General features: G+C 39.6%; 1 protein-coding gene across 1 annotated transcript; it reads left to right on the forward strand.

The window, feature by feature from the left end:
* The first annotated feature begins 3,516 nt into the window (after positions 1 to 3,516).
* On the forward strand, positions 3,517 to 10,324 carry TNMD (tenomodulin). Its single transcript, XM_002831880.2, has 5 exons — positions 3,517 to 3,923; positions 4,149 to 4,250; positions 7,370 to 7,523; positions 8,883 to 9,049; positions 9,376 to 10,324. The coding sequence occupies exons 1-5, from the start codon at positions 3,792 to 3,794 to the stop codon at positions 9,583 to 9,585; spliced, it is 765 nt and encodes a 254-aa protein (XP_002831926.2). The 5' UTR covers positions 3,517 to 3,791; the 3' UTR covers positions 9,586 to 10,324.
* Positions 10,325 to 21,020: the final 10,696 nt, after the last annotated feature.

The raw sequence follows: 21,020 nt of genomic DNA on the forward strand, positions 1-21,020 counted from the left end.
TAATTCCCCCAAGTTAGGTTAATAATAATATGGTACAGTGCATTCTCTTCCCTTCCTTCCAGCCTAACACCTGCTAGCCAGCTATTCTGAGCATGTATTTCACCTTTGGAGAGTGTACCTCATAAACAGACAGTAAGGGATGAAGATGGAGTGAAGAGCAGCTAGATTAATCACAGGCTTCAAAAAACAAACCTAAGCCAAATGTCCTCAAATCCCTGTCAGGACAGGCTAAAGCTTCTTGCCCCTAAAACAGATCCATCACACTGAGGTATGAGATAGCTTTACTTTTTCTAAAAAGCTTTCTTTTCTGATCTCAGGGACTGCCACAGAGGCAAGAAAACAAGGAAAACTGTGAAAGAGGGATGTTAGGGCTCATTTGCTGCCTGAATGGAGGATTTAACTGGACTGAAGACAGAATTCCTGGGCAGGGAAGAAAAATGAGTTGTGTCCTCTACATGTTTTGTCAGTGTGGTCTCCTTACGCCTCTCACTGCCTGGACTTAACCACATATCTGTCTCGTTTCACTTCTGATTCCTATTCCACTCCATTGGCTTCCTTGTTCCATTCCAGTGTTCTGGTTCTTATAGTTAAGGCCAGCCTTATGTGTGGGTGGAGTAAGAGCCCATTTGAGTGGTGCTGGAAAGATGCCCTTGCCCCCAAATAGCTCCCATTCCTCGTGCCACTGTGCCTATTAGATTGGTGCAAAAGTAATTGTGGTTTTAGCCATTGAAAGTAATGGCAAAGTAATAAAGTAATAAAATCCACCATTAGTACTTCATTCTTCTGAGTGAAGTACTGTACTCAAATTTTTAAACAGACAAATATTCATCACTAATATCTAAGTGTGAAATCATGGGTCAGATTGATTTCTTCTTTGTCATAAGGTACCTGAAGCACCACGAAATTCCTAGATGTCTAGACAGGAGACAAAGGGACAGAAATAGGAAGAGAAAGAGGAAGGGCTATGAGGGTATAGAATGAACAGAATATGAAAATAGAGCAGAAAAGGAAAGCTAGAAGCACCAAAAATTAACTCTCTCTATTTGCCAATTGGGCAGGGGTGTACTCCTCATCATATTCTGTCCTTGCTCTATCCTCCCTGGAATAAAGCTGAGTTGGAGGCAGCTGAGATGAGCTACTTGTAGCCCACTCACACCTCTCTTCAGGCCAGTCATCCTGTCTCTGCTTTAGCTTGCTCCTGGAGAGGACAAAGCCATTTATTCTTTCATCTCCAGGAAGACCTTCAACCCCTGAGCCAGGAAGCTTAGCAGAGAGCAAAGTACTTGTGATGCCAAAGGCATGAGCTCAGTCTTCATATGGGCCAGTGAAGCTTGCATAGCCATTACCCAAGCAATGTGCTCCACAGGGACCCAGGCGAGACAGTGTGTCTGGATTTGCTCATACCCATCTCCAAAGAGTCCAAAGTGGGCCACCAGCATCATCTTCCTAGACGAAGAACAGTCTGTTCCAAAAGGACACCTTTGATAGTGGAATTCTGTCTGGGTGAATATACAGCTCCCCACTCCTACCCCCTACCAAGGATTCACACATAAACGAAGTCATTCTGTTCCCACTCTAGTAACTTATCATTACTAACATAAAGCCAACAAGTTGGTTAATGAACACAATCAGAATGGACCCCTTCTCCCCTATCAAAAAAACTCTTTGCAGGAATGTTGAAAATAATCAAGATCTGCTGAGCTTGGCAGTTTCCAATAGTTTTCATCTAGCAAGGTGTCCAAGTAAAGTGCATTGCCAACAGTGCAGGAAAACTCATTCCACAGAAGCACACTGAAATTCTAAATGTCACCAGTAGGTTCCATAGTCTTCTACCAGTGATTGAAAATACAGCCTGTATTTTCTCTTTCGCCCAGGTAGGCAGTGTTCCAGCATCCCCTAGTCTCTAACCTCATTTTTCCATACAATAATCCATCAGTGGTGCTACTGATGAAATAAACACCCCACCCCAGCCCCCAATGGCTAGTGGCATCAACATTTGTCTCAAAAATGGATAGTATTTCTAACAAAATTCCCCCATTGGGAGAGCTGACAAGACTGGATCTGAAGTGGATGCCTCCCTTTTCTACTTAGGTCAGACAGACTGAGAGCTCAATTTGTTGCCATAGGTAGAAGTTTCTCTTTTCAAGCTGGCTGCAGAGCTGGAACTGAGGACATATTTATTGCTAGAAGCAAATAACAAACCTAAAGGAATTTGCTACCTATCACAAACCAGGCCAGACTTCCTGAGTTAACTCTGCAGTTGCTGGAGAGTTCTAAGTATTGTTTTTCTTTCACTTTTAAAATGATTTTTTAAAAACACCTTGCCAATACTCAAAAATGTCTCTTTAGGAAGATAAGGATGTGCTATTGGTGGGGAAAACTTATTCAACAAATACTTAGGTTCCAACCACGTCCAAGGCACTGTAGGGCTACCAAGAGGTAAATGACATTGTCTCTTGTTTTTCTCTTCAGCAGCTACATTAGACTTGTCACCCTTGAAGTAACACTTGCTTCTACAAATGGTTCCAATTTGTTTTTCTCTAGTTGAGTTGGTGAATATTTGACCAGGTTAAACTAACATTCAGTCAATGGCATCAGCAGAGACTAAAAAACGACCCAACCTGGTGTAAGTTCTCTATAAGGCTGCCACTGGGAACCGTATCATTAGAAAGCAATGTGGGCTCTGAAGAAGACTTGCTTTTTCAGGCTTTTAGTTTCCCAATTTTTTTTCATAAGGAAAAATGAACATGGAGAAACTCGATAAACAAAGGTCTCCTAATGACAGAGATAAGATAGACTTCCAAAAGGCATCATCAGGTCTGGCCTGGTTTGTGACAGATAACAAATTCCTTTATGCTTATTTGCTTCTACCTATAAATATGTCCTAAAATTATAAGTTATGGGCTTACTCCTAAACTGCAGTGCCATATGGGACTGGTCCTCTTGGTCTTTAGAAATACAATTGCCTCTTTTAGAGTGCAGGAGGAAATCTGGGGTTTTGTTTTAGCCACTCAAGAAAGACCTGATGAGCAGTCTTTCTTCTTGGGAGGCTCCACGTTACTTAATGCAGGACACTTGGCTCAGTTGGCTTAATTCCATATACACAAAAGAATCTGCAGAACTTGAAAACAACTGAATATGGCTTGGGAAACAGAACCCAGGAATAAACTGGGTGGGGTTGGTTGCCGTATAAAGAGAAGGCTAAGGGAAGGCAATAAATGTTTCCTGGAGTTTAAGGGGCAAAAGGAAGCAAACAAAGCAGGGTAGGGCTCTAATATTGGCAAGGAGAAAGTCTCCAGATTCTAAAACGAATAGACTCAAGGCTGTTGTGGCAATATTAAAGCCCTGGATAAATAAGAAGACAAAAAACACTTAACCATTTTATGTGTATTCAAATCTCTTTCCAAGCCCTAATAAATTTCATGGGCAGTGGGGGGGGGGGCAAGGCAGTGAGCGGGGGGGGGGAGGTAGGGGGAGGGGTCGTGATTACTTAGCACTTGGAAACGGAAGTGGTAGCCTAAAGAAGCAGCATAGGTTTTAGGTGATCCCTCAGCTTAACACAAGGAGAAAATACTTTATAGGCTGGTTTGCAAACTATCATTTGCTGTTTAGTCAAGGCTGCCAAGAAAACTGTTGGAATTCTTAGTAATTAGCTCAGCAGCTTGGCTTGAATTCAAAATACCAGCTCTGAAGGGATCCCCATATCAGCTCCAGCGCCAAAAAGCACCTCACTTTAGGGACACACTGAGTATCTTAGAGATTGTTTTCCTCTGTTCTCCCAGACCTATGACATGGAGCACACTTTCTACAGCAATGGAGAGAAGAAGAAGATTTACATGGAAATTGATCCTGTGACCAGAACTGAAATATTCAGAAGCGGAAATGGCACTGATGAAACATTGGAAGTACACGACTTTAAAAACGTAAGTTGGATGTTTTCCCCCTAAGACTTTCCACTTAAAATATTAGAGCAGTTGAGTCAAGTTAAAAATAGCCTCCATCTAAAATTTGAATTAAAATGGAAAGCTAGCCTCCTCTAGCTTTCCATTTAAATTCAAATTTTGCTAGTCTGGGACCCCAACAGATCATGGAACTTACTAATAGTGGCTCTTTTGGGAAGCTTTATTGTTGTTTTGTCTGTTTTATAGGGATACACTGGCATCTACTTCGTGGGTCTTCAAAAATGTTTTATCAAAACTCAGATTAAAGTGATTCCTGAATTTTCTGAACCAGAAGAGGAAATAGATGAGGTATGTAAGAAGAATAATTGTGGTGGCAAAAGACATCATTTATTGGATGCTAGCTATGTGCCAAACATTGTACTAAATGCTTTACTTTTCTTTGATTCTCCAACAACCTTATAAATAGGTACCATTATTATCATCATTTTCAGATCAGGAAACTAGAACTCAGAGCCAAAAAGTGACTTGCTCAAGGTCACACAGCTAGTGAGTAGCAGATTGGGGTCTTGAACTTAGGCCTTTCAGAAAACTCAAGTGCATAATTTTAGGTGCAATGCTATACTTTTATACCCGGGCACCCATTAACATTATGTTGATTTTCTCTGAAACCAAAGATTTCTAGTAAGAGGGATGAGCCAGAGAAAATCAATCTTGCCTCAGATAAAGCGTTTTTAAAAAAGAAAGTTCCAAAGCCACCTGGGGTTCTTGCCACTTTTGTCACACTTCAGTATTCACCTATTTTAAAGATTGTGGTTCATTCACCTTACCATTTTATGCTGGGCTGCTAATGGAATAATTCACATTTAACCACAGTAGGAAAGGCAAAGCAAAGAAGGTGAACACTGCAATGGGATACAAATTCTCTGAAAACACCCTGCTAGACAAAAGTAAGGCAACCTAGGGTGCTGGTGAAATCACTGAATGGCCCCTTAAAACCTAATGGGAGATGGATGTTATTGCCTAAAATACAACTATCTGTAAGGCCTTTAGGCTCTTTATTGTTCCCTGATATTTTGTCTATAATTACAGTATGGTTTTATTAGTGGGAGGAGAAGGGGGATCTCAGTTAAGGTCCTATTGTGACAGCATATCCCCACTATAGCAAGAAAAAACAAACATTGGTTTGGTTTGGTTTAGTGCTTAGCTGGCAAATCTAAAGTGGAATTATGGCAATGGCAGAATGATTTTTCTTCTTCTTCTTTTTTTTTTTTTTTTTTTTTAGTAGAGACAGGGCTTCACCATAGCCAGGATGGTCTCAATCTCCTGACCTCATGATCCGCCCGCCTAGGCCTCTCAAAGTGCGGGGATTACAGGCGTGAGCCACCACGCCCAGCCATGGCAGAGTGATCTTTCTATAAACTATAAAAACCTCTTTCTTTCTTCTCTCTCTCCCTGTTCTTTTCCACTTTTCTCCTACCCAGCTCCCTCCATCTTGATTCTCACCAACCCATTTATCTTTTCCTTTACCTTTTTCTTTATTTGGGGGCGGTGGGTGGGGAGGACTATTTTTCTTTCCCTTACCCAAGTCTTAGAGCTGTCATTGGCTCCCACTTTACTCTTTCATGCTACTGGTCTCCTCGGGGCCAGAGAAGTTACAGACCCTTGTTACTAGAATTTCCAAGAAAACAAAGAACGTTCTCCCAAAGATGATGCTCTGCTCCCAAGGTCTACTGTAGTGACAAAGTTTGGAGACTTTTTTTTTAAAGTAAGCATGAGTTAGATGCATCTGAGGAATAGATCAACGTTCAGGATATTAGGAATGACTATAGAAGGCAATGGTAAGATAAAAGGAAAATCAATAGGATTAAAAAGCTACTATACACAATAACGTATGCCGATTACATACAGAAAATAATGTAAGCATTTGAGTAGGCCACCCAGCAATGAGAACCGGAAGTGATATAATAGGATTTATTTTTTTGAAAGATTAAGGCAAAGGAAGCGGGGCACGGTGGCTCACGCCTATAATCCCAGCCCCTTGGGAGGCTGAAGAGGGGGATCACTGGAGGTCAGGAGTTCGAGACCACTCTGGCCAACATGGTGAAAACCCATCTCTACTAAAACAAAACAAAACAAAATAAAATTAGCTGGGCACGGTGGCGTGTGCCTGTAATCCCAGCTGCCGAAGAGGATGAGGTGGGAGGATGGCTTGAACCCGGGAGGTGGAGGTTTCAGTAAGCCGAGTTTGCGCCACTGCACTCCAGCCTGGATGACAGAGCAGGACGCAGTGTCAAAAAATAAATAAATAAACAAATAAAAAATAAAGGCAAAGGCTCATAATGTCTCATTTTGGCCCTAATTTAGTCTTCAGTTAATTTCACCAAATATTTTAAATAACGCAAATATTCATTTCATGATAGTAAGAATACTGTACCTTCACGTAAATCTTGTTTTTTATATTCACGCCACAGATTTTTTTTAATGAGACAAATTTGTGGTCCTGAATGACAAAAACCTTCTTCTGTACTTCCCTCCACACTGTATCCATGGCATGTGTATTTTAAACATGCAGAGCAGGTATATAAATAGCCCTGATTTTGCTAATAAAGCTAGTCAGCATACCAACCTTATTTTATACAATTCCTTTCAATGCATCTCAAGGTCGTTACAGACTCAAGGACAAAGGTGCTAAGACTTTAGAATTGTAAATGATTCCGGGAGAAATTCGTAAGAACTAGGTATACAACACAATTACCTCAATACTAGAAACTGAAGAGAAAGTGGCATCCTCTACAATATAAAAAAAGCTGCTTAAAGGAAAAACACTCTGTGAGATAAACTCTAAGCATCTACAATGAAAGGAATGCAATAGTAGGAAGGCCAGTGAAGTCATAAACTGGAGACTTGACTTTAAAACATAAAAGGACATCTTTTGTACTATAACTAGCTACCATCAACAGGCAAATCTTGTAAAACCAAAATATTAGATTACATTGTTATTGAATTGATCTCACCAGTTTGGATTATAGGAGTTTTTTCAGCTTCAGGTCAAATCCTGCTTGCCATCCAAGAGGCAAACCTAAAATAAGGCAGGCTAACAAAATGTATTTATAAAAAAGAAAACAAATGTAAATCACTTAGGGTTCCAGAAGCTCAAGTTAAGACATACACAGACCCAGGGCACCCTGAAAATAATGAAGCGCCTTTCTGACTTTGAGTGAAATGGTAACAGAGAAGGCTCCTATTTTAGTAAGCAGCCTTGCTGTTAGACCCAGGAGGGAGGAAGGATCAGTTGTTAACTCCCCAAAGGGCACCCACTGAATGCAAGGCACAGAGCTAGTTCACCAGCAGCCCTAGGATTAAACTTATTACACTCAAAATATATTGTTTTCCAGCATCCCATAATGTCTCACTTGTTCTATTAATTTCTCTGCCAATCCCTACCCTAAGCTACTTTCTTCTTTCAGAATGAAGAAATTACCACAACTTTCTTTGAACAGTCAGTGATTTGGGTCCCAGCAGAAAAGCCTATTGAAAACCGAGATTTTCTTAAAAATTCCAAAATTCTGGAGATTTGTGATAACGTGACCATGTATTGGATCAATCCCACTCTAATATCAGGTATGACATTGTTATTCTCATCCTCCTCCTATTTTGTAAGACAGTAACAGCTTAATGTTCCCAGCATTTAGAGGCTACATTTCTAGGAAAACAAATGATCGGTTTATATCTTCTTGGATGAGTCTGTATATGCTGACTGCCAGTGAGGAGGGAATTTTTCACAGCCAAGTTATAAATCAGATAAATTAATGTTGACAGGCTTTTAAATATCCCAGCAAAGGTAACACCACCTTAATGTGACTAGTGATAGCAAAAAACTAATCTGTCTTTCTTTGCACATCTATATTCATTGCAGTCGGTATACCAGACTATTGCTCAAACCACTGTGGGTCCAACCCAAGAATAGAGGAGAGAAGGGCAAAAACAATGCTCTGCTGTCAAGAAGGATTCCCTATGTCAAATGGTGGCATTTTCCTTAGAAGATAGGACAATCACTGCAATACAAATTTCTTTGTCGCTGTTTTAGGAATTACTATAAAAATAGTTGAGGGCTAGATGTCCAGAGGAGAAGAGTCCAGCCCTCAACTTCCAGTCAGCCCATAGAGAAAATAAAGGCCCCTGGATGTCTTAGTCTGTTTAGCTAACATGGAATTTGGCCTCCCTCATTCTGCACAGCACAGATTACTCTATTACCCAAGAGAGGTTATTCTCACCAGTGTAAGCATCTGTGGGTACTCTTTAGAGACATTAAAAAGGTGACTAAATGCAGTGTGGTATCCTGGACTGGATGCTGGAACAGAAAAAGAACAATTAGTAGAAATACTAATGAAATCTGAATAAAGTCTGTAGTTTGGTTAATAACATTGTACCAATTCTAACTTCTGATTTTTGACCATTGTACCATGGTTATGTAAGTAACATTAGGGGAAACCGGGTGAAGAATATGTGAACTCTGTACTATTTCTGCAACTCTTCCATAAATCTAAGATTATTTCTAAACAGAAAGTTTAAAAAAAATTTAAGACAAGAAACATAAGGGAAGTGGGAAGACAGAGGATGTCAAATCAATTCAGGCAACCAAGAAATATTTATTGAGCATCTACATGGGTAAAATCATCATTGTAGGAGATACAGAAGTCCCTTGTCCTCAGTTTTTAATTTAGTATGCTATTAAGGCAAAGCAGTAAATGCTTGATGCCAAAGAAGCAAAGAAGTTTGTGTATGTAGAAATGATCAGGCTTGTTTTGGAAACTACTCTAAAATATCAGCTGAAAGAGCTTGGAAAAGTGGTCCATGCCTAAACGATGCCAGTTAGAAGACACAATGAAAATCTCTATCCCCAACTGCTATTCTCCCAAGCACTTCTTTCAGGAACATTTGCAAAGCAGTTGCATCACAACTTTGCATTTATTATCTTAGTTTCCGAGTTACAAGACTTTGAGGAGGAGGGAGAAGATCTTCACTTTCCTGCCAACGAAAAAAAAGGGATTGAACAAAATGAACAGTGGGTGGTCCCTCAAGTGAAGGTAGAGAAGACCCGTCACGCCAGACAAGCAAGTGAGGAAGAACTTCCAATAAATGACTATGTGAGTTATGTTTATGTAAACTCTTGATAGAGGAGGAAAAAAGAGCCCTCACAAAACTTACTACCCCTCAGATCACGATCATTGGAAGGAGAATGATCATGGCTTTAACAAAAAAAAAAAAAATGTTTAAGAAACTTGGAATCTCCAGGAGGCTCATTCAAAATCAATCTCGATCTCTGCAGATATATCTCCATGATCAGGCTAAGGAGCTTAATTTCTCACAAGCCCCCAACTCATACAGTCTTCTAGTTCTCCCCTGCTTGGTGAGAACTCTTGCTAGTGAACCTTCCTCTCCCACCCCCAACACTGGCTTCTTCTTCTTTCAGACTGAAAATGGAATAGAATTTGATCCCATGCTGGATGAGAGAGGTTATTGTTGTATTTACTGCCGTCGAGGCAACCGCTACTGCCGCCGCGTCTGTGAACCTTTACTAGGTTACTACCCATATCCATACTGCTACCAAGGAGGACGAGTCATCTGTCGTGTCATCATGCCTTGTAACTGGTGGGTGGCCCGCATGCTGGGGAGGGTCTAATAGGAGGTTTGAGCTCAAATGCTTAAACAGCTGGCAACATATAATAAATGCATGCTATTCTATGAATTTCTGCCTATGAGGCATCTGGCCCCTGGTAGCCAGCTCTCCAGAATTACTTGTAGGTAATTCCTCTCTTCATGTTCTAATAAACTTCTACATTATCACCAACAGCCTGATTGCTGCTGAACACACTGGGTAAGTGTTTGCTGAGAATATTCCCAGCAACTGAAATGGAGCAGACCCGTTAAACATAGATGACTATGCTGAGGCTCAGAAAACAATGCCCCAAAATGAAGGCCTCAGAAGCAACAGTTTTTCTCTGACCTTCTCCTACCTGCCAGTCTCTCAGTCCCATTCTCCCCCCAAGGCTAGCCATAAAAGCTAGAATCCCTCTTCCTCAAGGCGTGTCATAGAAATCAGAACCCCTTTTTTCCAAAGCCAGCCATTAAACCTAAAAATATCACTCTGATTTTTCCTCTGCTTTTCTGTGTAAAAGCTGGCCATAAGGAAATTATCTGACCTACTTTGTTTGACTGTAGGTCATAAGACTCCCTTTCCAGAGAGGACCCAACAGGTTTGGAAGTAGAAAATGGCAAAGCATAACGATACCTAAATATCATATTTTACTCTGCTGTATTAAGACAGTGGAAATAAGGGGCTGATGACAAAATGTCTTCATAACTGATGCATTAAAAACATATCCTTTTGTGCATAGCCCCAGTGTTTAATTATATGAAAGATATATTGTGAACTTGCTGAAGTATCAATTAAGCTGCTGGACAGGCAGTGAGTCATAGCAGGCCAACACTAAAATATTCCAAATGTGCAGACTCAGCAAAGGAGAAAGCTAAACTAGCAAAAAGGGTCTCAGGCTCTCCTCCTATAAACAGGAACTCAACTTAGGACAAATTCAACATTCCATAGCCTTCACATCTGGCTCCTCTTTATATCAGTGTTTGACTAGATACCTTTCCAAGGCAATTGTCTAAAAAACAAGAACCCATAAATACCATTCACAGAAGCAGGCATCATAGGAAATTATTGAGATGAGGAATCAAATGGGATTTTCCCTCCCAAATCACAGGGAACTAGCAGTATACCACTTTCTGAAAGAAAAGGTAAGGGCCTACTTCCCAATCACTCCATACTTTGCTTGGGAAAGGAAAAGGGGGCAAAGGGGAAGGAAAAAGAAGTGGTTAAAGAGTAAATCCATAGAAAATGGCTTTGCCCAAGGTTGAGTTGCGATTAGCCAGTCATTAATTGGTAATTAGCATATATGCCATACTTAGATTACCAATTTTCACAGAATGAGAGCACAATAAAATATATCTAACAATGCACATTACTGAAAATATTTTTGATTGATGATTTAGAAGACATCTGATTGTTTTAGAGTACTTCAATTATCATAACAAGCATTAATTTATAGTTGAAATAGAAAAATGTAAAAGATATGAAATTACTTTGAGGTTATATGAACTTCATGATGTTTCTATCATTGTTTTTTAATAAGACTACTCATTTTTAACATTGCTTTTTTAAATCAGCCAATAATTTTATTTTATTTATTTTTCTATTTTTTATTTATTTTTCCATAGGTTATTGGGGTACAGGAGGTATTTGGTTACATGAATAAGTTCTTTAGTAGTGATTTGTGAGATTTTGGTGCACCCATCACCCAAGCAGTATACACTGAACCCCATTTGTGGTCTTTTATCCCTTGCCCCCCCCAACCATTTCTCCCAAGTCACCAAAGTCCATTCTGTCATTTTTTTTTTTTTTTTTTTTTTTTTGAGACGGAGTCTCCCTTTGTCACCCAGGCTGGAGTGCAGTGGCGCGATCTCTGCTCACTGCAAGCTCTGCCTCCCGAGTTCACGCCATTCTCCTGCCTCAGCCTCCCGAGTAGCTGGGACCACAGGCGCCTGCCACCACGCCCGGCTAATTTTTCTTTTCTTTTTTTTTTTTTTTTTTTTTTTTGTATTTTTAGTACAGACAGGGTTTCACCGTCTTAGTCAGGATGGTCTCGATCTCCTGACCTCAGGTGATCCGCCCGCCTCGGCCTCTCAAAGTGCTCGGATTACAGGCATGAGCCACCGCGCCCGGCCCATTGTATCATTCTTATGCCTTTGCGTCCTCATAGCTTAGCTTCCACGTATCTGTGAGAACATGCAATGTTTGGTTTTCCATTCTTGAGTTACTTCACTTAGAATAATAGTCTCCAGCCGGGCACGGTGACTAAGCCTGTAATGCCAGCACTTTTGGGAGGCTGAGGCGGGAGGATCACGAGGTCAGGAGATCAAGACCATCCTGGCTAACACGGTGAAACCCCGTCTCTACTAAAAATACAAAAAAATTAACTGGGCATGGTGGCGGGCGCCTGTAGACCAAGCCACTCAGGAGGCGGAGGCAGGAGAATGGCGTGAACCTGGGAGGCGGAGCTTGCAGGCCGAGATCGCACCACCGCACTCCAGCCTGGGCGACAGAGGAAGGCTCCGTCTCAAAAAAAAAAAAAAAAGAAAGAATAATAGTCTCCAATCTCATCCATGTTACTGCAAATGCCATTAATTCATTCCTTTTTATGACTGGGTAGTATTCCATCATATATATGTGTGTGTATATATATATGCGTATATATGTGTATATATGTATATATGTATATGTGTATATGTATGTATATATTACATATGTATATGCGTGTATATATATGTGTGTATACATATGTGTGTCTATATATGTGCATATATATACGTGTGTATATATATATATATATATTAAAAAAACAGTTTCTTTATCCACTGGTTGATTGATGGGCATTTGGGTTGGTTCCACGATTTTGCAATTGTGAAGTGTGCTGCTATAAATATGCGTGTGCAAGTATTTCTTTTGTATAATGACTTCTTTTCCTCTGGGTAGATACCCAATAGTGGGATTGCTGTATCAAATAGTAGTTCTACTTTTAGTTCTTTAAGGAATCTCCACACTCTTTTCCATAGTAGCTGTACTAGTTTACTTTCCCACCAGCAGTGTAGAAGTGTTCCCTGATCACCACATCCATGCCAACATCTACTGTTTTTTGATGTTTTGATTACTGCCATACTTGCAGGAGTAAGGTAGTATCGCATTGTGGTTTTGATTTGCATTTCCCTGTAGATCAGCCAATAATTTTAAATTCCTGAGATACTCAAATTTATGCAGTCTATAGTATACTATATATACCATGCTCTATGAGGGATATAAATGAAGTAGAAAATATACTCCCTGTTTCCAAAGAAAGATGAGACACCCAAAATACATAAGCCCTAACATAGGAACTTATACACAACTCACTACAGTTGTATATGCTGTGTGCATGTGTGCATGCGCGTGCACACACACACACACACACACACACAGACACACACTCTAAGAGGTATAGATAATTCCGTATCACATTTTAGGACTCAGAGTTCCTACTCACATTCCTTTAATTCAGGAAGCATTTCTTGCTCAAATGAGATACCTCAACCTCCAAATAATTTCACAGTGGGAAATTGTGATCCTCTTAATGAGCCAGAATGAGTTAAAAAAAAAATACAAGGGCATGCTTAAATAAATATTCAAGGCTGGGCACGGTGGCTCATACCTGTAATCCCAGCACTTTGGGGGGCCAAGGCAGGCGGATCACAAGGTCAGGAGTTTGAGACCTGCCTGGCCAATATGGTGAAACCCTGTCTCTACTGAAAATACAAAAAGAATTAGCCGGGCGTGGTGGTGCATGCCTGTAATCCCAGCTACTCAGGAGGCTGAGGCAGGAGAGTCGCTTTAACCCGGGAGGTGGAGGTTGCAGTGAGCCGAGATGGCGCCACTGCATTCCAGCCCAGGTAACAGAGCAAAAAAAAAAAAAAAAAAAAAAAAGAAAGAAAAGAAAAAAGAAGAACAAGAGGAGGAGGAGGCGGAAGGATTCAAATTATCACATGTTTAGAAGGGGGGGTGCGGGGAGAAGGGAACAGCACAGCAAACAAACAAATCCAAACACACTCGTCTGTCACTTCAATTTAGGCCCAGGCTACGTTGGAAAGGAAAAAGTATAATACCTCTCTCATCACAAATTTTTACCCCTCATATGAATCCTGTGTAGAGATTCCTTATTTCATGCTTTACACTTCCCTCACATTGACCCCACTGAGGCTACAGCTGCCTCTCTTCCCTACACCCTTCCCTAAGCCCAGCCTCCTCAAAGAGCAACATCAAAGTAACTCTGACCTCCCAAGCCAGAGACCTTGCAGTAATTACAATGTATCCCTGTCACCCACTCCAGCTCTTTTGTTGCCAAGTCTTTTCTCTTCTAAACCTTCCCCACCGGATTATTCCTTAGATCATTTGTTACAACTTCCTCCCTGCTGAAGTTCCCAGGTTGGAGATGGAAACTAACATAAAATGCTTATAGACAAAGTTTATTTTTCACTCACAGATTTCATTAATGCCATTTCCTTTCCTGAGAGTCTACAATAGCTACTTACTTACTACATTAAGGATCAGGCCTAAGTCGCATTCAAAACATCCTGATTCGAAGCACCTTAAACTACCACCTCGTATCTCTTTTCTCCTGCCACTACCCTACCTACCACTCTTGCTTTTCTCAGGCATTTTAGTTTCATGCTCTGTTTGTCCAGTCATCCCATCTCCTTTACAGACTTGTCTCTCACTGATTTGAAGAGATTTTTCAAATCCCATTTTCCTCTTGCCCAAACATGGAATCTAAATTCTCTCTACTTCATTCTATGCCTGTATAAATTAATACTGTCGTTCCTTGGTATTTGTGGGGGATTGGTTCCAAGACCTCCATGGATACTAAAGTCCTCGAATGCTCAAGTCCCTGATATAATATGAAGTAGTATTTGTATATAACCTACACACATCCTTCCTTATACTTTAAGTCATCTCTAGATTACTATTTATAATACCTAACAATGTAAATGCTATGCAAATAGTTGTTATTTTTTTATTTGTATTATTTCTTATTGTTGTATTATTTTTTGCAGTGGTTTTTCCGTATGCTTTTTATCCACGGATATGGAGAGCTGACTGTATATCACTCAATGCACATACTCCTTACATATGATTTTAACGTGTAAGTTCTAAAAGAAAAGGGCCCATATCCTCTCCCATTTTGCTCTGTCTAGAACCTGGCACCATATCTAAAGCATATACGTGGCCTTTAGATGTTGTGTGTGTGTGTGTTTTAATTGAGGCCAATGAGAAAGAAGACGGGGAAGAAGATAGAAGAAAAAGAAGAGGCTGTAAAAGAGCACAGTTACAAAGCCCAGTCAGAATATTATTACAAAAAGCTGGCCTTGAGTTCTGTTCAAATTTAGGATACAAGTTCTCATTTTACTTAAATTCATTTTTTTATTCCTCATCTTTTGACACAGTTGAATTCCGTAAGTGTAAGGAATTCCTCTAATCCCAGAATGATCAAAAGCATAGATGATTGTCCACAGCTCAATTATTTCCATTATATGAATGCAGGCATTTGGCATTTCCATCTCAATTTTCAATGATTCTATGCATAAAAAAGAAAAAATGCCAAAAAGCACATCTGCCATGAAATCACAAGAAATACCATATTACCTTTCAGATTCTTTGGGGATTTAAATTCCAATCAAGAAAAGTCAGGTAAGGCAAAACCATCCATTGCTCCCACTCAGCATAAGGACACTATGCATTAGTGTGCTCAGCACCTTCCAGCACACCTAAAATGGCTCTTTGGCAGGAATAGGGGCAAGGGAAATCTATTTTGAGTCTTTATATATAAGGCTCACTGTCTGGCTGAATCCAAAACTGTCACTTTGGCTCCTAGAGTCTAACGCTGAAAGCTTACTGAGATAAATATGGACCTTCTCATTCAGGCTGTCAGGAAATGCGTGGATCTATTTTATTTATACCCTTAAAAATGATTTCATTTTGGCTTTCCTTCTTTGAAGAAGTTTAATTCTGGGGCTTAATTTTGCTGACAGAATGCTGTTCCCTAACAAGAAAGAAAAGTATTTCCATATTAAAAAACAGGTATAAATGTATACACAAAAAATACTGTCCCTGGCATTCCAAAGTCCTGCTCCTAAGTCTCCTCTACTATCTTTCATCAATTTGCATGAAAGCTCCTTACCCAATGACTGCATTGATCATTTATTTAGATCAATATTCAGTTCTGTCATTTGTAACCCAATGACTGGATAGTCACTTGTCTACTTACTGCTTTGAAATTGGTATTCCATTGTCTATCTTCTCTTCCGTTCTCTTAACTTCACACTCAGTCCTATCATCCTTGCTAAAGGGGGTTGAGAAAGAGAGAGGCAGAATGAACCAAAGGAAATAGAGCAAGCCACAATAAATTCCTCAACCAAAACAAACTAACAACAACAAAAAAAACCCAATATCTCCGTAGTCCTGAGATGATCTCTGCCTGACAGTGACATTAATATATTGTTTATATTTATCCTTCTCTGCTGATGCTATCATTTGCCATTCTGAATTTTCCACTGACAGCAGTAATTCTACTGGTCTTATGGAGATGTTGCTTTCTAAAACACAATTCAGGCTCACACTCATATCAGTCACCAGTGAGCCAAAAGCAAGACACCTGCCAAGGGCAAGGGATTTAGGGTACAGGCCCCAGCCATAGTTGAGCTGCTGAAGTACAGAGTAAAAAAGCAGCAGTGCGACTATTTAGAAATAAAACATAAGGATTTGATCTTGTTTATTTTGCAAATGATCCATGTCGCCTATCAACTCACAAATTCACTGTGTCCACCGAAATTTTTTCTTAAGGATGGGGGTTGTCTCTACACAGCAATATTGCTCCAGCCTTGTGTATCTGGTGAGCCACCGTGATGTAAATCTTCAATGTTCCCAATAACAGCTTTCGATGTTTGGGTTATGCTAAATCATATCATGCTGAAATCAGAATGGTTTGTGGTTGACCTTTCTATATTTCCTCTTCCTCCAAACTACTTCTCTTTTTGAGAGTTTCTTCTTACCAGGGCATGTCAATCTAGGGTAACTGTTAAACTAATATGATCAACAAGATATGAAGAACCCAGAAACCTGCTAGAAACTATGGCATGACAGATAGAAAATAGGTTATCCTCTTTGTTGTCTAGTCATTTACAAAATACTTGGCATGATAAAAACTGTGCTTTTTAAACAATTAAGCAAGTGTAAGACAGAATTCGTTTCAGAAGGATTCAGGAGAACAAGAATTCTTCATATGCTCTCAGAGACCAAGAACTTCTGTCCCTCAAAAACCAACAGTGGCTTTAAATACTTTGTAAATAAGTAACAGAAAATAATTTCGTTTTACCATATCCTGTAGTTTCCTTTACTGGCTTACCCCACACATTCCTGGAAGGTTTGTCATTTAAAATTGTTTTTTCTTCTTTCTTAATTGTTGTGTTTTCTGATGACAAAAATAAAACATGCTGTTGTTTTAAAAATAAAAACCAAAAAACATCAACCCCCCCCCAAAAAAAAACCAACAGTGATGGTTTTCTCAGAATCAGCCTATCAGTTATATCAACTCAAAAATCTGCAAAGCCCTGATTACCCAAAGATATTTGTCTTACTGTTAAAGTCAAGTTCAGCTGCATATGAAAGGAAATCCTAAAATGATGTAACTTAAACAAAGTAGAAGTAGATAATCTGGGTTGTCCAGTCAACTGACCCATGTACCTATCTTTCTGTTCTTCTATCCTCAGTATGTAGTTTTCATCCTCAAGGTCACCTCATGGTCAAGGATAACTCTAGTTCTAGCCATCGTGTCTACATTCTAGATTGGCTTCAGAAAGAAGCTGGACACCACAAACGCACACCCCCTAACTTTTAGGGAGACTTCCACTTACACGTCATAAGCCTGAACTTAGTCATATGGCCAAACATAGCTTCAAAGGAGACTGGTAGCATTCTTTGTTCTGGGAGCATTATCACTTCAAATGAAATCAAGATTCTGTCACTGAGGAAGAAGGCGAGAAGACATGCTGGAGGAGGTAACTGGCAATCTTGGCAACATCTAGTAACTTGTCACAGGATCTAGGATCCCTACTATTAAAAAGTTATCCCTTTTGTATTAAGTTGCTGTCTCTCAAATTCTCGTTAAATGTAAATATATTACTCAGAAAGTGATAAAACATTAACAAATTAAGACCCATTCTCATATGATCACAAACCAGTCGATGAGATGAACATTTTTTCTGAAGAATGAGAGCATAAATAAAGAGAACTAAAAACCCTACTTGAAAAATAAATACAGGATAGGTTAAAGGAAAGCATCTAGAGGACTCTGTAAAGTCAAGACACTACAGGTCAAAAGGCTGAGGGTGGGGAGAGAGCCAAAACCAATTTTGCTTACCTCACAATTTTGCTGCAGACAGACCCCACACTTCTGGGTTGATATAATGGTATGGAGTTGCTACAGTCTGCAGATAATACCCAAAGATATTATATCACAAGGCAAACAATTCCATTTATTATTTTTTGCAAGATTTTTGTTTTTCATTTTTACCAACCAAGAGGGAAAAGTGGTACTAGGAGATGTAGGACTGGTTGGAAAAAGGAAAGAAAAAAATCTTTCTAATAACTATAGCTCTTGCTCTTGAATCAAAATAGAGCACCATTTTGAAGAAAAGTATGAGGACAGGTTTTTCTTTTCAAAAATCCTCCTTAGTTTTTGGAGTAAGACCTTTATAAAATGAATATTATTCATCAAAGGAATTTTGATTTGACAGACTTAAATTGACTAGAGAAAGTTCAAGTTCTACATTATGGGGAATCAAAATGTCTCTAGCAGAGCAGAGTAAATTTCATGACACATCATACACAGAGCAGATGTGAGAAACTTAGGCCAGTAAAAACAAGTTCTATTTTACTGTCACCCAGGGAAATTTCCCTTTTCTTTTGAGTAGCCAATAATCCACACTTATTTTTCTAAATCTTGATTTTTTGCACCATCAGTGGATCCCATCAGTCATGGCAATGAATATGGCTTTGGAGATAATAAAAGGCTGTAACCAATTTATAGACCAATCCCAAGAACATAAACTTTTATATTCAGAGAAACTACAATGACAATTTAGGCCACTAGAGAGAAAAAAAATATTAGTTTGAAACTTGTTCACAGTTTTCAGGCCAACTAACACAAACTGATTCCCTACAACACATTCATTCTGAGCACTCAATAAATATTAACCAACATTCCCCAGTGTTTTGACCCAATATTATATTTAGGCATCTTAAGAATGAAGCCCACTTTAAGTACTGAGAGATTGCTTCACAGAAATTTTGTCTTGATATTCAATCAAATTATTTTTATGCTAAACCTTCTTTACCCAGTGTCTACATTTTATTAATCAACTGGTCCTTCACTTTAAGCTTATGAGAAGTTGTACAGAAAACACTGAGAAAAGTTTTCTTTAATTTGAGGGTATTATTATCATGGTTGCAGATATTTTGACTTTGGGGACTTGAGGAAAGGTAAGGGAAAGCTAATCCATGTTTTAGCTTTTCCCCAAAGCCTCCAAACTATTGCCCATCCAGTTTCCTTTTAGATGGTAATTAAGCAGTCTGCTGGAGCTGAGAAAAAACACCTCAAACTGCAGAAAATTGAAATCTATGTTTTATCAGGCATGCAAGTATTTCCCTCCAGGTGTCTAATTCCACATTCCAAAGCACGTTGTTTTCAAAAATAGAGTAATTCAACATATCACAATTTTTCTTACACATTTCTGTACATTTTATACCCTATTCCAAAGTGTTCAACTGGCATGCAGGTACTCACGAAAGAAGTGCTCTATTTCATTTCATGGAGTGACATGTCTAGGAGAACATATTTTTTCAGTTATAGAAGTTTTAGATGGGTTTCATTCTATGTCATCTTTGAAAAATGAGTAATCCCACCCCGAGGGTCACATTCCTACCCCACACAGAAGTGGCCCTTGTCTCTAATTATCCAACCAGAAGGATAAGATTTCCATATTAAAGAGAAAAAAGACCATCACAGATTTCTTTGTTATACAAAGCTTAACATCAATAGACTGACTGTGCTCTCTACTGGTAAAATCAAGAGCTACAACTAGCATCAAAAATTTACTTTATGAAAACCTTATGGAAATAGGAATTCAAAAATTGTTTACTGTGCCCAGAAATAGGATTTCTTGCCAACTGAGTTCAAAAATTACAGGAAAAGATTACTCTTTAGCCTGAGAGCAGAGGCAAGTGTAGTCAGAGCAGCCCCAGGATCAAGGTGAATACAGATTCATATACTAGTACCATTTGATATCATTGTCAATGTGTTACTAGTTGCTTAGTGTGTTCTGACCAAACACAATGGTCCAGTGGTTCTCAAATTTTAGTCTGTTATCAGAAGCTCCTGGGTTGCCTGTGAAAAATACACATACTTAGATCTGAGGTACAGAAATTCTGATTCTGCAGCTTTGGGATGAAGCTCTGGAATTTGCATTTTATCAATTCCTCCCTCCCCTGATGATTCTGGTGCAAGTGGCCCAAGGAATACATTTTGAATAACATTGATAGATTTTGCAAAACACCCTTGTCAGATGTGCTTGAACCACAGGAACTCCATCTTGAATAGGGACTGTGTAAAATAAGGCTAAGACCTGCTGGGGGGCATTCCCAATAAGTTAAGGCATTCTTAGCCACAGGATGAGACAGGTGGTCGGCACAAGATACAGGTCATGAAGACCTTGCTGATAAAACAGTTTGCAGTAAAGAAGCCAGCCAAAACCCACCAACACCAAGATGGCGACCAGAGTGAACTCTGGTCTTCCTCACTGCTACACTCTCACCAGTGCCATGACAGTTTACAAATGCCATGGCAACGTCAGGAAGTTACCCTATATGGCCTAAAAAGGGAGGCATGAATAATCCACCTCTTGTTTAGCACATAATCATGAAATAACCATAAAAATGGGCAACGAGCAGCCCTTGAGGCTGCTCTGCCTATAGAGTAGCCATTCTTTATTCCTTTACTTTCTTAAACTTGCTTTCACTTTACTCTATGGATTTGTTACAAGAAAGGGGTCCCAATCCAGATCCCAAGAGAAGATTATTGGATCTTGTGCAAGAAAGAATCCAGGCGATTCTGCAGTGCAAAGTGAAAGCAAGTTTATTGAGAAAGTAAAGGAATAAAAGAATGGCTACTCCATGGACAGAGGAGCCCCCAAGGGTGGCTGGTTGCCCATTTTTATGGTTATTTTTTGATGATATGTTAAACAAGGGGTGGATTATTCATGCCTCCCCTTATTAGACCATATAGGATAGATTCCTGATATTGCCATGGCATTTGTAAACTGTCGTGGTGCTGGTGGTAGTGTAGCAGTAAGGATAACCAGAGGTCACTCTCGTCGCCATTTTGGTTTTGGTGGGTTTTGGTCGGCTCCTTTACT

The sequence above is a fragment of the Pongo abelii genome, chromosome X, assembly GCF_028885655.2.
Source record: "Pongo abelii isolate AG06213 chromosome X, NHGRI_mPonAbe1-v2.0_pri, whole genome shotgun sequence".
Classification (NCBI taxonomy): domain Eukaryota; kingdom Metazoa; phylum Chordata; class Mammalia; order Primates; family Hominidae; genus Pongo; species Pongo abelii.

Coding starts and splice junctions, on each gene's coding strand:
- TNMD (XM_002831880.2), top strand. CDS start 3,792: ATGGAGCACACTTTCTACAGCAATGGAGAGAAGAAGAAGATTTACATG. Junction 3,924..4,148: donor AAGTACACGACTTTAAAAAC/GTAAGTTGGATG, acceptor TCTGTTTTATAG/GGATACACTGGCATCTACTT. Junction 4,251..7,369: donor CAGAAGAGGAAATAGATGAG/GTATGTAAGAAG, acceptor TTCTTCTTTCAG/AATGAAGAAATTACCACAAC.